General features: G+C 41.4%; 2 protein-coding genes across 6 annotated transcripts in view; both read right to left on the minus strand.

Moving 5' to 3' along the window:
- prune2 (prune homolog 2 with BCH domain) overlaps nucleotides 1–3,850 on the minus strand; it is an 18,260-nt gene extending 14,410 nt beyond the window's left edge. For 2 of the 5 annotated variants that reach the window (XM_078161828.1, XM_078161827.1), the window contains exon 1: nucleotides 3,718–3,850. In XM_078161828.1, the coding sequence (XP_078017954.1) occupies nucleotides 3,718–3,798 (81 nt within the window). In that variant the 5' untranslated portion in view covers nucleotides 3,799–3,850. Of the gene's footprint in view, nucleotides 1–2,278; nucleotides 2,419–3,029; nucleotides 3,120–3,717 lie in introns of those variants that run through there. The other 3 variants (XM_033646459.2, XM_033646458.2, XM_078161829.1) reach the window with 2 other exon arrangements.
- LOC117269443 (guanine nucleotide-binding protein subunit alpha-14-like) lies at nucleotides 3,252–18,910 on the minus strand. The gene is made up of 7 exons (XM_033646457.2): nucleotides 18,486–18,910; nucleotides 10,200–10,384; nucleotides 6,900–7,054; nucleotides 6,562–6,690; nucleotides 5,752–5,881; nucleotides 5,461–5,614; nucleotides 3,252–4,064 (listed from the first exon to the last, which is right to left on the minus strand). Exons 1-7 carry the CDS (start codon nucleotides 18,604–18,606, stop codon nucleotides 3,874–3,876), a joined length of 1,065 nt encoding a protein of 354 aa, XP_033502348.2. The 5' UTR covers nucleotides 18,607–18,910; the 3' UTR covers nucleotides 3,252–3,873.
- Nucleotides 18,911–20,377: the final 1,467 nt, after the last annotated feature.

Below are 20,377 nucleotides of genomic sequence, written 5' to 3' on the forward strand. Positions count from 1 at the left end.
AAAATAAAAAACATATATTTTCCCTCTTACTTGTAGTGCTATTTATCAATCTAGATTGTTTTGATGTGAGCTACAGAGTGTTGGAGATATTAGCCATAGAAATGTCTGCCTTCTCTCCAATATAATGGAACTAGATGGCACTCAGTTTGTGGTGCTCAAAGTGTTAATCTACTCATAGACAAGAGGCTTGTGCTAAAGGGCACGAGATGGTGGGTGCTGACAAGGGGTGGAACAACACAGTTTGTAAACAGTTACCTATTTTTTTTTTTAGAATTCAAGGGCTATCTTAATATTTTTCAACTTTAATGGACTGTAAGAAAATATATGAAAAAAGACCCTTACAAGATGTGGATTTAATTAATTCCTCTGATCTGATGTGACCATGTCATCTGGTCAGGTCAAAGTGCAAGTGTTGTGTCAGCTCATGGGACAGCTAAACCTGGGAAGAGATTTGTGATAGCAGGAGCTAATCAAGAGTGTGGACAGGCGGGGAACGACCAGAATATTGTCAGGACAGTTTTGGAGCTGATTTTTAGATTTACAACATATCTTGGACACGCAGGACTTCCACTGCGAGGGCAAAGCCATCGGGATGAAGTTTTATGGCAGCTAATAATGGAGCGGCAGAAAAGTAGACATAATGTTATGATTTGCCCAGGGAATGTGAGTGGTTTCAGCAAACCACAACCATTCAAAAGGAAGTATCAGAATTTTTGGCACATGCAGTCCAGAGAGGAAATGTGTCTGAGCTGAGGACTGATGGAACCACTGATGTAAGAAAGTCTGAGCAGTTTTCCTGAGCAGTAACTCCTCAACCCAACGGCCAGAGTAAATGCTCTAATTGTAGATTTCTATAAACCATGGATATGATTTGTACCTTATTATGTAGCGGATATGTTGAAATTTTAGGTTTCAACAACACTGAAGTTAATGTGTGGTTATGTTTAGGCACAAAAACCCCTGGTTATGTTAGGAACAGATCATGTTTTGGCTTAAAAGACCCACTTTTGGTGGCATCACCGCGGCAGCAATTTTTTTTACTGAAACAACCAGTTTTGTTTTGATGGTTTCAAACAGTGGTCTGCAGCTGGCAGCCATCCTGCCTAAGCACATGCACATATACATAGTCATGTGTGCAGACTGCTACGCAGCACCTGAAAATACGTTCCTGTGCGAATGCTTGTGCTCATGAAAGGCTCAGATGTAATCATTAATGGTGTCCTCCTCAGCTGAGCTGTAATGTTAGCTAGCTCATTGGTGCTAGGTGAGCTAGCAGTACAGTAGATGCACACTTCCTTCTGTGGGGTGATAAGGTTTGCGGGTATAGTTCAGTAGAAGGAAAATAGTTCCTACATGAAACTGCTCACAAGAAGGTCACAAGAGGGCAGACATCTCTATGGCCAATATCTCCAACATTCAGCGACTCACACCAAAACAATCTACATTATAAAGAGAACAAGTAAGAGGCTAAATGTACGTTTTTGATTTGGGGATGAACTGTCCCTTTAACACAAGGGTGTATTGATTTTACTAATGAGATTTCCACAGTTATCAGAGAACAAAGGGAGTAAAGACAAGAGTGTTAAGGTGGTAAGGGGAGAAAGGAGGGGGAGGGATGAGGAAAATGAGAAAGATTTTCAGGTTAAAGGTCATCTTCCCCTGTGAATAATCCTTCCATTCAAAGGGGAAGGAAGGGGAGGATGCTGAGGGGTGGCAGGAGCGGGGGGGGGGGGGGGGGGGTAGGAATGGGGCTTGTTACATCATGACAAGCCCATTCCCCCTCCTCGCTGTCTTTTTCTAGTGCTGATTCAAATCGAATGACTGCATGCTCGCATGAGCACAGATTGGGCAGAGATGCAAAAGAAACATCCTTGTTCCTCCTCTGGAGCCTCTGCCTAGAACAAGGAAGATGTGATTATATTAACAGCTGCAACAGGGGAAAAAATGCAGAATGGTTGACTCCTGTACAGATGACATCATGCTGAATCACATGAAATATGTACAGTATAAGCACACACACACAGATAAAACAAACATACAATGACACACGCTCCTACGTTGCACAATAACAAAATCAGCATCAGCTGTTATGTGCACCCTCCATGGAGGATGCTGAGCTGCCTCAGATCCACTTCCACAGCACAGGACCACAGTGCTGATGACAGCAGCCCCTCCCTCACTCTCGCTTCCTGTCTGCTGGCTGTGAGGAAAAAAAATACAGGAACATATCCCTCTCTGTATTCTTTTTATCATCACAGAATAAAAGCCATCTACTCACCAATGCTGGGGCTTGGGAATCTCTTTCCTTTTCCGTTTCAGAGCATGGATCTACTTCCAAGTTCCCTGCCTATTTCCTTTTTTCCCAGCCTCTCGATGGAGATGCTCAGCTTACAAACAGCTCACAGCTTCCACCATTTTGTGGTCACATGATCTGGGCCATTACCAAATAAGGGCGATCACCTGCTACAACAGCTCTCTGCACAGCAGCTTCCTCAGGCAGTGCAACTGAATGGAGATATAGGAGGAGTTGCGTTTGTGTGTCATTATTATCCTCGACTGGAGGGGATAAACTCTGCGTGTATGTGTAGGCACCGTTTAGTTATTACTACCCGCGAGGAGTGTGGGACTGCTGTTAATGCCCAACAGTAGATTTGTGAGCCTGACTGTGCAGCTACAACATTTTATTAGCCCTTGGGGTAAAGGAAAAAAAGCAATAACAATCAGGAACGAGAACATTGTCAGCTTGTCAGCTGATAATATTCACACGCTTTACCACATGCTGGTAAGAAAACAGAGACTGATCCAAAGCAAATATCTGATGCTTGCCATTTCACTGTCTATAAAGCAACTTCAAATGTGTCCTTTGTATTCTGCATTAGACTGAACTTTTAAACCCTTACACAAGCAAACTACTGTACAGCCACAGAGCGGATAAAATCAATAGTACCTAGACAGTCTCTCCTTCCGTGTGGATACAGGCATTGTTCTCCCCACAGGTCTAACCCGGCTGAGTGACTCTTTTCACTTACCACTGCTCAGTCCCAACAGTAAGACAGGAAGACAGAGACCAGCCTGTCAGACCTTTGCACATTGGTGACCATTGTTTAGTACAAAGGTTGTTGCCACCACAGCATGCTAATCAACGTGACCACACCTGGAGCTACAGCACAGAGTGGACACATCCAAAAACAGCCTTTGGTTAATCAGCGCCATGCAGCTGCTGTCATATATCATGAAATGGATCTTAAAGGTTTTTCACATACACGTTTTTAATGTAAAAAGTTCTGTGCACAGTTACAAGACAGATAAGGAACGATGCATAATCCAGTTTGTTTAAAAACACAAATTACATGTAGTATATTTTAAAGTTAATGAAAAAAACATCTCATGACTACACGATTGAACACATAGAAACATGAACACAAATATAAACTAAGGCACTGTGGTTCCCGGCAGGCTATTCCCTCCTCCCAGAGCGGTAAAACAGGGTGGGGTACATTCTTAGCAGACAAGACTTTGTCTAACCAGTTTAATACCATTTACTGACTGTCTATCAAACAGTAATGGTATAACCCCTCTGGTGCCAGCTCAAATAACTGACACTGCTGTTGTTCGTTTCTCTCCTGTAGCAATAGAAAATGTGCTTTTTTACCACTTCTTAAGATATGTCACAAACTGTCAGTGTTTAACAGTGCAGTTACAGTAAGTGTCCCTTACCTGACACTGCTGTCTGATTGCCTCTCTCTGATGTCTTTGAACAAGCTGCAATCGACAGCACACAACAGATAAAATGTCCATAAAAGTGTTACATGTTACTGTATAACCAGGATCCGGGTTCCTAAAGGTGAACCGTCACTTTATCCTGCGACCTCCTTATTCGAGGTTGAATCTTTCAAGGTTCTCTCTGAAGAGTGTGTCTTTGACGGCTCTGAAGACAACCCGGATGTTCTCTGTGTCCGTGGCGCAGGTGTAGTGTTTGTAAAGGGCTTTAGGGTGCCCGCTGTGATTCTGCACATACATTTGCAAGATGAACTTTTTCGCAGCTTCAACGTCACACCGAGGCCCTGTGGAGGCAAAAAAGTGGTCAAAATCAGAGTTCTTGGGGATATCGTATTCTGAGAGATCAATTAAGACAAAGACTGTGTCTGGAATCACAACACTGTTCACCTAATATAACATACACTCTTTAGTTTACTCTATAGTGAATAGTGAAGTGAGATTTCAGGCAGTTATTAGCATAAAGTAATGTGCATGCAATGGAAAATGTGAATTTGCTCCATAGTGGCATTTCAACGTAGAATACATGCTGGAACTAATAACTGTTTTTATTAACAAATGTATTCTCGATTAGTCATTTAATGCACAAAATGTCAGCAGTGGAAAAAGTATTCAGATCCTTTACTTTAAGTACTTATACCACTCAATAAAAATACTCTATTACATGTATAAAGTCCTGCTTTGAAAACGTATAAAAGTATAATCAGGAAAATGCACTTTATGTATTAAAAGTACTCAGTGCAGAACAACGACCCCTGTGACGGTTACACTATTAACTGTTATATCATTATATTATTATTGCTCATGCATCAATGTGAAAGCAGGATGTTACTGTTGTTGTTGGTTGAGGTAGAGCTCTATTGTATGTAAGGCTGCACCTAAGGATTATTTTCATAATAAGATTTATCAAGATTAGGTTGTTGTTTTTTTAAATCCATTGATTGTTTGGTTTGTAAAAATATTTTTAAAATGGTGAGAAATGCTGTAACCAAAAGTATAAACCTCAAAAAAAAAAAAAAAAAAAAATTGAAAAATTTTAAAGAAAAGAAGCAAATCTTTGCATTTTAGAGCCTGATACCAATGAAATGTTTGTCAGCTGAGCAAAATGTCTTCAACAATCACCAAAACAGTTGCCAAATAATTTTCCAGAAGTCGACTAATTGATTACTCAACCAATTGTTTATGACAAGGAATCATATTTTATAAATTGTTTATATATTTAAAATAATTGCAGTGAAGTAGAAGTAGAAAGTGCCATGCCAAAGGAAAGGACACAAGTAAAGTGCGAGTGCCTTAACTTTGTACTTAGGTACAGCACTTGAGTAAATGTAAAAAAACAACAACTAATTAATTAATTTAAAAAAAGCAGCTGCTTGCTTGTTTTGTATGACCAAACATCCAAATCACAAGGATGTTCAGTTTCCAAAGATGTAACACAAAGAGAAGCGGCAAATCATCACAATGGAAGAGAGGGAAAGAGTGAATAACAAAAACAATAAATCAATTTTCTGTCCATGGACTAATCTACTAATTGTTTCAGCTCTACTCAGAATACTCAAACAGAAGCTCAAATAAAATAGCAGAAAGAAGCTATGGTGCACTAACTACTAAACATTGATTTTGTTTTCAGCTATGAATGCTGTTTTAACACAGAGCAGAGCAAAAAGAGATTGCAAGCTTTACCAGTAAATGCCGGGAAGTAGGTTGCCAAATGAGAGTGTGTGATTTTCTCCTCTAGCAAGTCTGTTTTGTTCAGGAAGAGGATGGTGGAGGACTCTTGGAACCAAGCATATGAGAGGATGGTCTTGAACAAGGCAAGGCTCTCTTTCAGTCGATTCTGTAGAAGGAGGTGAGAAAAGTCTCAGACAAGCCTCATGTATGGAAATAATTATTGTTTTTAAAGCTAGATTCCAAATGGCACAAAAAGTCAAGAATGGAATCATAATTGTGAATGAGACTGAGTTTTGACCTTACATCATTCTCACTCTCGTAAAGGACTTGATCGTACTCGCTGAGGGCCGCCAGAAATATGATGGAGGTGACATTCTCAAAACAGTGGATCCATTTCTTCCTCTCTGAACGCTGGCCACCCACATCCACCATCCTAGAGACACATCAGCACTGACTGAAGTTAATGTTATAGGAATAGTTTGCTAATTTGTGAAATACACTGATTTGCTTTCTTGCCAAAGGTTAGATGAGAAGATGCTAAATATGAAGCTAGAGCTTAGCTTAGCATATGGGAACAACTAGCATGGCTCTGTCCAAAGCTAAAAAAAAAAAATCTGTTTACTGGTACCTCCAAAGCTCACTAAATAACATGAGTATTTACCTAATTAACAAAAAAATAATATAGAGTGTGTTAAATAGTGAGCTATTAGCTTTTATATCTAAACTTTGGACAAAGCCAGGCCATTTCTTACAGTTTTCAATCTTAACGCTAGGCTAAAGCTAGCTTTATGTTTAGCCTACAGACTTGAGAGTGGTATCAATTTTCTCATCCAACTATTAGCAATATAAAATGTTGAACTACTTCTTTAACTGCTGCCCTCTCTGAGCTTGTTATAGTGCCAAATAGTTTCACCAAATCCACAAATTTCCTTAGTGAAGTTTGAAAACATCAAGGAAATATGGGGATTTGAGGTCACTGCTGGGTGCAAAAACCAAATCAGGGTTTCTGTTTTTCTTTGTGCTGTTTTAGTCCAAAAACCTGCCAAATGTTTGCAAAGTTTTTCGATTTTCCTCATATTTTTGCTGTGGCAGGTAATAAATATAACATCCTACCTGAAGATAACTTTGGAAAGGTCAAAGGGGTACTCTATGATGCCCGTGGTGGGGACCCTGACCCTCAGGATGTCCTGCAGGGTGGGGATGTAAAACTGGGCTGTGATTCTGTCCAAGTCGCTCAGGTAACTGAAAAGTAAACAATGAATCCACTTTATTACAGTGCTTGGATAAAAGGGAACATCATACAGAGATCTGCACTTATTACATGCACATTAACAATTACATTTTATCAGTATGAATCCACACGCTTAAAATTGAGTTGATGAATGCAAAATAAAGTTCTCTGGAGGAGCCACTGGTTTATGAAAATGACATAAAACACATAAAAGTCTTACTATTTGGCAGAGTCAGATAACTGGAATTCCCTCCTGCGGTCGTAGCACCTTTGAATACCGTGGTCATTCCACACTCGCCTAATGGCGTCCGCCTGCCAAGCCTCCAAAGTGGACACCTGGTCTGCCTCCACTTGGCTCAGCTTCTGTGCGTGGCTCTGATTCACATACAAGACATCCACAGGGGATTTTCTAAACACAAACTTTCAATCTTTGACTGACCTATTAATAGACCATTAGCAGGACAAGAACTGTGACAGAACTCTATCTAGAACTGGGTGGATTTTGTGGAAACCAACTCTGATGTGGTAAAAGTGTTTTTTTGGTGATGTGGCTCTATGGGTGGTCAGTCAGTTGGTTGTGTATCCACCACTTCGGTCCAGACAAAAATATCTCAACAATTACTACATGGCTTGCCATGAAATTTTTGTACAGACACTGACTGTCCCCAGACTATAAATTCTAATGACTTTGGTGGTTGCCTGACTTCTTCTCCAGCACCACCATAAGGTTGACATTTGTAGTTTTGAGGGAAATGCCTTAACGTTCCTCGTTATCAGTCAAAATTTTAATGGAGGTAACCTACGAATCTAATGACATTCCCAGTAACTCCAGCTGTACTCTGTGTTTACTGTTTACTTACTTTTTTCCGATCGCACGACGGACACAAGTGGAACCGTAATTTTAACACGAATACTTTATTTGCAGTATAAAAACAATCTAATGATATTAACCCTATGGGCCCTAGGCCTTTTTGGGGGTATTTTTCCTGCCTTTACTTTTAAGCTCATATCACAGTCATTATAAAGGCTACATACACATGCTATATCTTGTTTGTTTGTTTTTTTCAGGACAATCTGGGCTAACCAGATTTGCCATCATTACATGTCCTTCTATGTGCCTGTATTTTATATTAATTTTTACATCAATGAAAAAGCAAATCTATGTTACTAAATTCTTACATTTCTACATGTATCTCACCATAGCAAGTTGGAAGTTGACATATTCTGCCATATCTGAAGAGGGGAGACTCTCTGGAATCTGGTAATATAAGAACCATGATGGTGGGACAGTCTGTCACTTCACAGCTGTCCAAAACATGTGGTTTGTGCCAGGCGGACATGGTTGCCAGTATTTTTTCATTATTGCAAGAAATTCCATTGACTCATTCAAAAAGGTGAAGTGGCTGGTCTTGTCATACAAAGTTTGATTGAGTGTCAACTGGACAATATGGAGATATTTGCATCTTGAAAGCCGGACTACAAATGTGGATAGACAGGGAGAAACACACGCAAGCCTAAGACATGGTAAGATACGATATTCCTCACTATATGAAGTGACTGATAACAAGATCTGTATAATGGATTGTAAAGAAATTTGTCAGGTTTTTATTTTGTAGACAATTGATCTGGATTTATAGCGTGATGGGATGACAGCACAATGATGTGTGTGGTATCTCTGCTCCAGCGCTTTCATGTGATATGCGTGGCATATCTGTGTGAGCCTGCATTCGCAGGTAATCCATCCAAGAGTAATGTGTGTGCAGAGCTGTATGAAAGCTCTGTTATTCTTGATTTTAGTGTAAATTTATAATTTGTTTTCGCTGTGAAAACTGTGGACAACCGACAAGTGCTTGGTCTTGTCGGAAAGCTGCCGTTCCGCTGTTTCACGTGATATGCGTGGCTTCTCGCTATGATGCACGGTCGCAGAGCAGGTGTGAATTTGGACGCACTATGCATCTGCTAATTTACCCCGCTCCTCTTTCTTTTTTTCTTTTTTTTTTTTTAACAGGAAAGTAACAGTTTAATGACTGAGGGGCTGAGCCAATCACATTTCAATAGAAACAAGGATCAGCTCAAATTGGGAGGGGCCGCTCGTATCTCCCCTTAATATGCAAAATATTAGATTGACCCAGTCTGACGTTCCACTCTGTGCAACCTGCAGCTGCAAGGGCAGGCTGCTGCGGTCAACTGCGGCTGCATTTTATGGGGTAAAAAAAAAACGGCCATTCGGGAATACTCCCGAACCTCCCTATGGCCAGCCCGCCCCTGCTAACATGCCAAATTAAGATGATGAACATGTTAAACAGCCTGCTAAACCTCAGCTTGATAGCACTGTCATTGTTAGCATGTTAGCGAGGTGATGTTAGCTCAAAGCACAGCCTCACAGAGGTTAAACTCTTTGTTAGTCTTGTTAACCGGGAGAGGTGTGGACTCAAATCACATTACTTGGACTAAAGTCAGACTCAGGTATCAAATTTGATTTTGACTCAAGTTGATAAAATCAAAAAAAGAATCAAAACTCTACTTGGACTTTAACAACAATGGGCCTCATTCACTCATATGTGCATAGAAAAATTCTTACCCTGCACATTTGATAAGTGCACATGTAAAATAACTGTTAAATTCATGACACGTGCGCAGTGGCTGTTGTCATTTTTTAACACCGTGCATATGTTGGTGAATCATAATCATTCTAAATTGATAGGTTCGTGCCTGCTATCTGCAATCAGGGTACTGATACTGCCACACCCTCAAGTTGTTTCTATGCACATATCAAGGCCCCGACACACCAGTGTGGGACCTTCAGTGATCGTCTGTCAATGTGAGGGCAGTCGGAAACAGCTGATAAGCCCTTCCTCATTCTCTTCAAACATGTTCGAACATGTCAGTCTCTGATGCATTCTCTCCTGAAGGCCAAGATTGTGATTTCTTAGTTAGATAGTTAGATATGGCATTTTAACACCTGCATCTTTGCAACAGAGATCATCTTTGATATACCCTCCATGCCTATTAATAGGCTACCAATTAGCCAAATGCCTACAAATGGAGATATGCACAACTTTTATACAGTTAAAAACTGGGACACTCCGTTTTCATAGATACATTTTTTAAATTCATAATGAAAGGTTGCCAGTTTCATAGTTATATGACATTTGACTGATGCATTAGTGAATTAATGATTTTAAATAGTGTCTATTAAAGCCTTTTAAGTTAAGCCTTTATCATTTGAGCGTATGCCTGGTCTGAGGCACTTCTAAATTTGTTTGCAGAGTATGAAAAAATTCAGGTAAGAAAATGTTGATGAATCCTGGATATCTACTAAAGTATTAGTACGCACGGTTTAAACACAAGTTTGTGCATACTTGTTTAGGAGTTGGGAAAAGACTTGAGACTTACTTGTGACTTTCAAGACAATGATTCGTTCCCACCTCTGTTAACCAGTCAGTGACACACTGAACTTTATGGCATGCTACATATAACATTAGCATTGTCTTTTTGAAAAACCTGCAGAGTTTCTCACAGTGTTCTGGTCATCGATGTAGTCAATCTTTAGAGTCTCCATGGCGTTGATCAGGGCCTGGATGGCTGTGACGATGTTCTGAAACACTAGCCGAGTGAAACCTTTCCTGTCAGCTTCACTGTACCCACTGCCATGGATGATCCTCATCTGTTTGATGAAAGTGCTCTTCCCACTTTCACCAGTCCCTAGGCAAATGAGATGAATGAGACCGAAGGATGAAAAATGGAATATGATCAAAGCAATGCTAGAAATAGGCCAAGCACAAAAAAAAATCATCTGAACATCAATCAGTTGCAGCTAAACTGGATTTTGGCAACAAAACAACAATAAAAAGGCTTTATTCTTGAGAATGCAAGAACATTTTCAGAAGTTAATGTTTCACAGTTTTTTTCCCCAAGCCATAGATGTGACTATGCGTACGTGAGTAGGTGGATATACTTGGTTTCTTCAGGTATAGCTCAAGCTGCCAACCTTTCATTTGTTTGTTCAAACACTTCAGTGCTAATGTTGTTACTCAGATATAACAGTATATATGTATGGGGGTATAACATCCAAGCTAGTTCTTGTCATATGCACTACACAGAAGCAGTCGCTGCCAGTAAAAAACTTAGATCTCAGGCTCCCTTTAACAATGCTCAAACAAAATGTATAGAAGAATTTTTTTAAGGTTTTAAAGTAAAGAAAAAATGAGAATATACATTGGAAAATAGTGCAGAGGTTAAAATATAGGGATAAAATATTACATATAAAAGAATTGCAGGGTTTCCCACCCAATGATTTATTTGTGATGGCCCAGCACGACAACATCATTTGCCGCCACATTATGATTTTCTGTTTTTTGGAGCTGGACCATAGAGCAAAAGTGAAACTAAACCGTTCATTGGGCTGGGTCTAAAAGTTTGCATGCTCTCGCCTCATCAGCCCTGATCGGATCAACTAGTCAGTTATCAATCCCCCAACCCCCCGCCACACATAAATTCTTATTCTGTGGGAGTATTATACACATTAGACTCACAAGTCAGTCTTTAGACGCTTTGCTTAACTAAAGACTGACGTCTTTCTCCCTGATTTTGTGTTTAGATGGGCGGATACAATTTCAGAGTTTAAAAATCCGCAGGGCGGTCCTTCGGTGGCTCGCTGAACTCTTGTGCTCGTAAACATAGTCCGACTAGAAACACGTGTAGCGGTACAAAATGGCTCAAGTCGCTGTAAGTCCTTCATTTCCACAATCTTGTGGACTGAGCACGTTTGATTAAATGCAGTTAAATCTCTCGGCATCCATTTTCAAGCTCTCTGTGTGTTTGTTTCCTTGCGGACGAGAAAAGGGGGAGCGCACATTTCCGGGAGGGCGTGTCCTTTTCAAAAATGCAAGAGACGTTGCTTTGTTGCCGGCCGTTTTCGCCGGTGTGTTAAACACACTTTAGAAAGGAGTGTCCCCAGACTATCAGAAGGCGGAGATCTCTGATTGTCTGGTGGCGAGACTATATACACATGTACACCTTTCACTCTAATTACTATGTATTTGCATGTACATAAACGTATTAAAAACAGATAAAGAACAAATCATACCATAAAAACAGGCTGACCAAAATTAAAACAAAATAATAGAGAAATACACAATATCAATTATTAAAAGGTAGACTGAAGATTTGTGTTTAATCCCTGCAAGTCAATCAACAGCCCTGTGCCCTTGAGTGAAACAGCTTCCTGTCATCTGGTTGTAAATTACTCTTGATAAGAATGTCAGCTAAGCACCTGAAATGCCTAAAAATGTTAACCATTACACTGACCTTTACAGGAGGATATTCCAATCTCCAAACTCAAGTTGAAGTTTATAGTAGTGCTGACCTTTAAACAAAGTCCCTCATGTGTAATGCATTGTTTCCAACATACCCAACAGTCAAGCTTTTATAAGTGGGCTGTTTTGGTAGTTGTGGGGAAAAAAACAGGCCTCATGAGAAGCTGTGGTTTATTTCACACGACTGGTGTTTGCTTATCATCAGCGTTGTCAAAATGTGGCTCTGCACTGTGTGACACATTTATTCTCTTTTCATGCTCTGCATGTTTAACTTACCTGTTGATTGTATTTTGCATATGCACAGTTCAATCAGAACAGTAAGAAGGCACCCTGCATGCGTTGACCTAACTTGACTTTGGTCTCGTAAACAAAAACATCCTAACCAAGCAACAGCACATACAGCAGGGCTTCGCCAACTATTCGAAGAATGCAAAAGGTAACCTGTAACTACTTTAAAAATACTGTGCAATCCAAAACACATACCAAAGCCTTGCTATCTATCGATCCTCATACTTTTGTATTTGCTGGGTTTATCAGCTCCACCTATTGTGGTACCTGACTTCAGGTAAGTCCAACACTTTAGCCCAGACTGAAATATGTTCAAAACTTTTGGATGCATCATGGTCCCCAGAGGATGTCAATTTTGGTTTTGATGTCTCAAAAACTGTTCTAATACACTAATATAATGGCATTTAATATTGTGCCCAGAGGATGAATACTGATGGAGCTCTAGCAAAGGTTCAGTCAGAAAGACGGTACTTTTCAGGCTCTAAGGCCCAATCCCAATACCCCCCCTTGTCCACAATCCCTTAGCCCTTGGCCCTACCCCTAGCCATTGCCCACTACCCCTTGGCCTTCGAAATGAAGCAACGAGGGGTAGGGGTTGCATCACCGGGTCGGTTACGTTCACGCAAACGTAACTATTTTAAACAGGAAGCTGCAAGGATTCTACATTTCCAACCAGCATCTACAATGGAGTCTCCAGGTGAGTTCATCCTACCAATCGCGTTTACTGTATTCATCATGCTTCGTTTGATGAATGACAGACGACAGGGGACTTCTGCTAGCTAGCTAGCTAACCAGCTAACATTACAAGGCAGCATAGTTATACAGTACTAGCTGGCGTGTTATCGTAATGTGAAAAATCCAACAATTTTGCAGAACAGGACAGATGACAGACGCCAGATAGTGCGAGCTAGCTAGCTAGCTAACAAGCAACCTGACAACGGTAACATTAGCTATGTATGAACTTTTTTCCCGTCTCTTGCTTGGTGGTAGCCATGGTGACGTCTACCCCTAGCTGGCAAGTCAGCATCTGAAATCCCTCGCTCCGAAGGGCTAGTTTCATACCCACTACCCCTCGTTATGCCCCTTACTCCTACACGCAAAAATGAATTGGGACACCCCTACCCCTCGCAGGAACGCGCAAATGTAAGGGTATTGGGACAGGCCCTAAGTTTCTTTCTCACCCTGCCATTCACTTCTTGCATGTATGCTCACTCACTATCTTAGGTGTCATTGTCTGGGTCTGTCAATTGAGTCATCAGCTGATTCAAAATAAACCAATAGCACAGAGACAAACCTTCTCCATCAGCCTATCATCTTACTGCTCCTCATTTTAAATATCTGCTGCAGTTCTTTCTTGCTGCCGTCGTGTGCGCCCTCCACTTCCTCATCATCACCTAGTCCTTACAGATTCATCTGCCTCTTAGTGATGGGCAAAGCCTTTCTTTAGATGTTACTGAATCACTAGAATCAGTTCATTAAAAAGATTCGTTCAAAAGATTTGTTCACCGAATCGTTCAGTGCTTGGCAGGAGGAGCCCTAACTGTGTACTAGGGCTGGGCGATAAATCAATTTTATTGATTAATTCGAATTTGCAGTTTAGGCCGATTTGTTTTAATGAAAATTGAGTTTCTATTTAAAATCCGCCACCGCCGCTCCACGCTGGGCTCCGGTAGTTCAGAGTGGGCTCACCCCTCCCCCCCGCGCGCTTGATACACAAACAACATGGCAGCGAGCGGGGAAGAACTTGTTCTCAAGAAAGGGAACGAGTTCTTCAGCCCTTTTGTGCACACCTGTGTCTGTGTCTGTGCTCACCTGTGTGTGTGTGTGTGTGTGTGTGTGTGTGTGTGTGTGTGCGTGCGCACATCAGGGCTGAAGTCCGCCGTGCGCGACACAGAGAGCAGAGGAGGATTTTAGACACACACCGTGTAGGGACATAAATGACATGCCGTTGTGTAAATAAGATGATTAAGTGTTACCAACGCCAAGCTGGCAAACCCCTGAACCGTAGTAAAGGGACCTCCGAAGACCATTAGCTCCTTTAGCTTGTGTTAGCTCGTTGTGGCAACAACACATAAACAATGGGACTTTGTCTGTGTTAAAGAACGGCACTTTATTTTCAGCACTGCAGGGATGATGCACAGCCTCTCTCATCAGTGTCTAACTTTTACATAGAGGGAAATAACTCAAAAACAGCATGCAGAACTGCGTAGGCTTCTTCACTGTGGCTGCTCGATGTAAATAACATAACACATGTCTCACTTTCTTCCTAGGGCGCATCTGTCTGACGTCACACACCACACCCGGCGCACTAACGTCTCATACCTCCTACATCAACTACACACATACACAGCTCCACATACACATACACACACACACACACACACACAAGCCACACACATCAGGCTCAGCCTGTAATATAAGGCTATTTAGTTTGTTTAATAAAAGGACAAGGTATAGACCTGTTCTATAGGAAAAGTAACCTTAAATGACTTCTGTTGTGATCCAATATAATGGTAGGGGAAACACTGCCGTATGATAAGAAAGGGGTCCAGTGGAAAGCGATCACAGATGCAGTCGCAATGTACATTGCAAGAGATATGGTGCCCATATATAGGCTACCGTGGAAAAGCTGGGGTTTATTCACATGCTGAAAGCTTTGGACCCCAGGTATGTGCTACCAGGCTGCAAATATATATTTTTTTTAACTAGGAGGGGAAAAAATCGATTTAAATCGTGAATTGGATTTTTTGTGAAATTTTTTTTTTTTTTAGGCCATATTGCCCAGCCCTACTGTGTACTGCGTAGTCTGACTCACTGAACTGATAAACGGCTGAGCTGCTGCTGCGTCTGCCCTGCACTGGTGAGTCTAATTACTGACCATCCTAATGTTTTAAATTTGTTTATCTGAAAACTACATCCGATAAAACAATGAGGAGGTGTGTGATTTTGTTCATGTGGCTTGACTAATGGCTACATTTGCCGTTAGCTTGGAGAAAACGGTCCCTATGAAAGTGTATCGCTGAAAAGAAATTATTTGAATCACTCAGGGATCGGGTTTACATCGTTCACTGAGTGATTCGTTAACAGAGTGATTCGTTCACCAAGTGATTCATTCACCGAGTGATTCGTCATGTGGTAGGCAGTCCCTCCTTGCACCCTGGCTACCTCGTGACTCGTGAGTGATTCATCGTTCGCACGGACCGAATCGGCAGTTCCACTACCGGCCTGCACGCTTGCTGCTAAGCTCAACTGAACTGAGAAATGAACAAATCAGTTCCGGAAGTGATTCAGTTCAGTACGTTCACTCAACAGATTCATTCTTTTGAACGATTCATTCGCGAACGACACAACACTACTGCCTCAGCAGTCAGCAGCCTCAGAGTCACCAGCCACCACCACTGCCAGTATCTGGACTCCATGGACTTCATTTATCCTACTGCTGCTCAGATGTCCCTCCATCACAAAATATCTTCCTCCGGTGTCCAAGCGCCAAAGACTTCCGTTAAATCTTAATCAGCACAAATCATCTGTTAATCTGTACACTCATATTCTGTATTAAATATCATCCTTCATTCTTCTGTCTCTCCTGATTAAAATTACTTTGGTGATCAGCCTTTTCCTGTCAACATGAGAACAAGCACAGTTGGAACAAGATCAACCAAAACTTCCAACGAGGTAAGATCTGGTGTTACCAGTTCACCTTATCCCAACATGTGATGATGACATGATGTGGCGTATTGAAGTTGTATGACATCACCTCAACAACAGCTCTGAAGAGGGACTCCAGAGCCAACAACTATATCCGTAAATGGCTGGGCCTTCCTCAGTGTCTTTTCAACACAACAGTGTTTGGGGGAAACACCCTGAAGCTTCCACCAAATTCATGAGCTTAGGGCTACAAACAGGAGGAGGTGAAGCTTGTGATCGAGCTGGGAGACTCATCTGACCTGTCTTTCCAAAACACCACGGCCCTAGTTTGCACAGGATGCAAGTGGAATGTGATGCAGACAGTAGACAAGGCCATCAATTGACTGATACGAGATCACTGGATTGCAGCAACCAGGCAGGACCAGTTTTGGATGGGGAACAGCACCCAAGATGTGGTCCAACGCCACAAAGAAGGACAGATCACTGAGAATAGCGATAAATCAAGGCTGTTAGCCAACAGAAACATGGAAGATGGACAACCAAGGAGGTTGGGGGGGTGATTCGCAAGGCCATCAGGATGGTGGATATGTAGCGGATGCCCCGTGTAAGGCTGAGCTCTCCAATCAGGGCCATGTACCGTCCCAGTCTCCCCAGGGCCCTTCCCAGTCAATGGAACCTGCACCTCTGGTACGGCACGTCTGGGAGGCCTGCCAACTCCATGGCTCCCTAAACTCAAGCTTGCAGCACATTCTTTCTAGCTGCAAAGCAGCACTGGTGCAGGGTCAGTGCAGATAGCGCCGTGACTGCTTCCTGCGTAAGCTAGCCAAAATGCTGGAGGGACGCAAGCTGGAAGCAAACAGGTCCAGCCCAGAAACAGCACAGTGGCTGATCCAGTTTGTCAGGCAAGGGGGGGAGTTATTGCCATTACATTGTGGAACCATCATTTATTTTATCATGTTAACTTAAACACATGTCGGTATTCACTTTAAAATATAGCCTAAAGCGCTGTTGTAAAATGTCCCCCTCAGTACATAGTATGTACATACAGTGTAGTATGTATATAGTATGTAGGATTCAGAGGATTTAGTGGCATCTAGTGGTGAGGACTGCAGACTGCAACCTGCTGAAACTTCTCCCATGTATCAAGCATGAACTCCCACTTAGGATTCCTTCGGTGTTGATTGTTCTATAGGTTTTTACCGGGAGGTGAATTATCAGCAGGTCTCCTCTCCAAAACGAGCACATTCGATAATTTTAACAGGTAAAAACAATGAATAAAACAGTTTCACGCTGTTTGGCATGTCGCAGATGGACCACTAGCCCAGCACCAGCTAATGTGTGCTTATGTTTTTCCTCTGATAACGAAAGATCCAGGCATTCGGGGATGTTTTTACCATGAGCTGAATAATCTGCAGACGTCTCCTCCTCTCCAAAACAAAACAGTGATTTAAGTAAAAACACTGACGTTACTTGTTGTGAGGGGGCTGCTAACTACGATGGCTGAGACAAAAACTGAAAAATGGCCCTATCTTGAGCCAGTGTTTGGTTTGTCCGTCCTGGGTTACAGTAGTTACATGGAAGTGCAACATGGCGGACACCATGGGCGAGGACCTGTTCCCTTTGTAGATAAACGGCTCACTCTAAGGTAATGAAAACAAAACAATTCTTATTTTCAGGTAAGAAAACATACTTATTACACTGTATTTCATTTCTGCCAATATAACCCCCCCCCAGTTCCTTGCATACAACATTAAATTTCTACATCTCAACAAATCACAGTGACTTCCTGGATAAATCGTACTCACAGGCACCTCTTCCTTTAACATTTCTGCTAAGCTAATGATATTGTACAGAACACAATATATCATGTAGTCTATCTTTTATATAAGGCACAAATCTTGGGTTGCCCCCATCCAATCTATGTATTTATATTTCACACAACAGTGCTTACGAGACATGCTGTCTGTACCAAATCTTTGTACTAACAGTGGTTGACGGCTTTGAGATATTCTGCACCCTCAGACTGGAATACATTGCAAAACTCCATGATTTGATTTCTTTGAATGCTTTCAAACCCATTGTGAAACACCTAGAGACAGAATTGTTTGAGTGTCTGTGCTTAAACTAATATTGTGAATATGTGGCTTTTACTGCAATTTCTTACTTGAGATGTTTTCTATTATAGTAGCCTATTGTCTATTCTTTCGTGTACAATCACTTGTTTTTATATTCTGCTGCTGCCTATCTTGGCCAGGACTCCTTTGAAAAACAAAAGTTTTATCTCAATGGGACATCTTCTGGTTATTTAATACATTTTATTTATTTAAATTATAGTGATTCAATAAAATATATAGCAACCTGTTATGATGAGTTATAAGTCACTCAGTGGGCTACATTTAAATGGTAAGAAACTAATTTCAATGCAATACAAGTCTGGTCCATTTGTGAGGTTCCCTTAAGGTGAGCATGTGGAAGTTAATCATTTCCAAATATTCTCATTCGCAGTGAGTGAAAATGTTAAAAGTTAATAAATAAACTATAGTGACACTCACCTAAAAGCAGCAACTTGAGCTCCCGGTGAGAGTCTCTTTTATCACGTCGAAGTTGTTTCTCTATTTCTCTGTGTACCCTGAGTCTCTCCGCTTGCTCAGCGGGCAGGCAGCACTCCTCCATTGTTGTTAAGCCGCTGTCAGATCAACTGCGCCACAGCAGCTGACAGGGATTGGTGAAATGAATGGATAATGATTTTTTCTCGGACCTGCCAGGGAAACTTGTGTCCCGGAACAGGTGGCTTGGCGACTTTCAGCAGTCATTCTTCCTCCTGCAGGATCCAGTTCAGGTGCATTCCTCACTCCCGGGGAGGCGGGCGGATGGGCGGGCAGGTTCTGAGAGAAAGGCAATGAGAGTTAAACTTATATGTATCTGCTTACAGGTCTGTACTCCCACGAGCCGCTGAATTTGAAACTCTTTCCCCCACAATGAGATGGAGGGCAGGAGGGAAACATAATGCAGGACAGTCAGGGGCAATCTGCTAACAACGTTTCTGTTTATTTGTATTAAATCTACTTCAAATACCTAATGACACATGAGACTAAAGGGGTAATCCAGCAATTTATTATTGCACTTCCATATAGTTGGGGAGCTCAAATGAGACTTTTTTTTTTAAGAATTGTAAAAAACAAAGCAGCAGAGGCCAAGATTTCCTGACTTTTAGCAGTTAGGCAATTTTTCCTACATTTCCCATCATGCTGCTCAAAAGCCTTTTTTCATTTGTAGGGATGTCGGATTTGATCTCAGTGATCCGTATCGGGGCTGATAAGGGCATTTGTTAGGTGATCAGTATCGGCTATATTGAGCTATATAGAGCCCAAGCCAATCCTTAGTTTTGGCTGATGAAGATGTCATGCACAGCCCCGCCCGTGGCGCAACACCACACACCAAAAATGACAGCAAAAGGAAGTGTGAGACAGTTTATTTTTGCTATTTACCAAACTTATGAGTACTCAAAGCAGCAGAGGTGAAGATGTCCTGACTTTTAGTTGTAAGTATGGGTAAAGATCCAAAAACAATTGATCCTACATTTCCCATCATGCAGCTCAAAAGCATCTTTCATTTGCGACCTCTCTGTGCTTTAAGATGTACTGTTTTGTAGGGATGTCCTGATCTGATCTCAATAATCAGGGCATTTGTTAGTTGATCCTGATTGGCTATATTGAGCTACGTAGAGCCCAATTAGTTTTAGCTGGTGAAGATGTCATGCACAGCCCCGCCCGTGGCAAAACACCGCACACCAAAAAAGACAGCAAAAAGAAGTATGAGACTGTTTATTTATGCTATTTACCAACAAAAGTACAATCAACAATAGCCCTGCAAGCAAAAAGCTAATAAGAGTAGGCCTAGTAGATGTACAGATGATGAAAATAAATACTCAGCGAAATAAAGTTCATCCAGGTTGGCCTGACTCAGGTAGGGCTGCAACGAAGCAACACTGGAAAATATGCACTCAGAAGGACAGAACAAAGAAATTCCCTTGAGACAAGACCAAAAAGATTAAAAAGAGGGTTTGTTATTTTATACTAGAAATTAAAAAAAACATGAAAAAATAACAGCTTAGATGCACGGATATCTTTTTGCATTGCAGAGCTATTCAATTGTCAAGCATAGACTATACACTGGATTGATTTCAATAACACTGAGGTACTTAAAGTGTGCACTGTGCAGCTGTATTATCTAGGACAATAGAAGTATCAGACTGAGACTCAGTATCGGCAGATATTCAATATTAAATGACTCGGCTCCGGATAGGGACCAAAAAACCTAACTGAGACATCCCTACTATTTTGGTTAATAATGCTTGATGCTGAATAATGCTTTGTTTTCCCAAAGAAGACACAAATATGCATTAAAAATGCCTCATTCTTGGCTAATATCTATGATATAGCTT

Source organism: Epinephelus lanceolatus, chromosome 19, assembly GCF_041903045.1.
Source record: "Epinephelus lanceolatus isolate andai-2023 chromosome 19, ASM4190304v1, whole genome shotgun sequence".
NCBI classification, from domain to species: Eukaryota; Metazoa; Chordata; class Actinopteri; order Perciformes; family Serranidae; genus Epinephelus; species Epinephelus lanceolatus.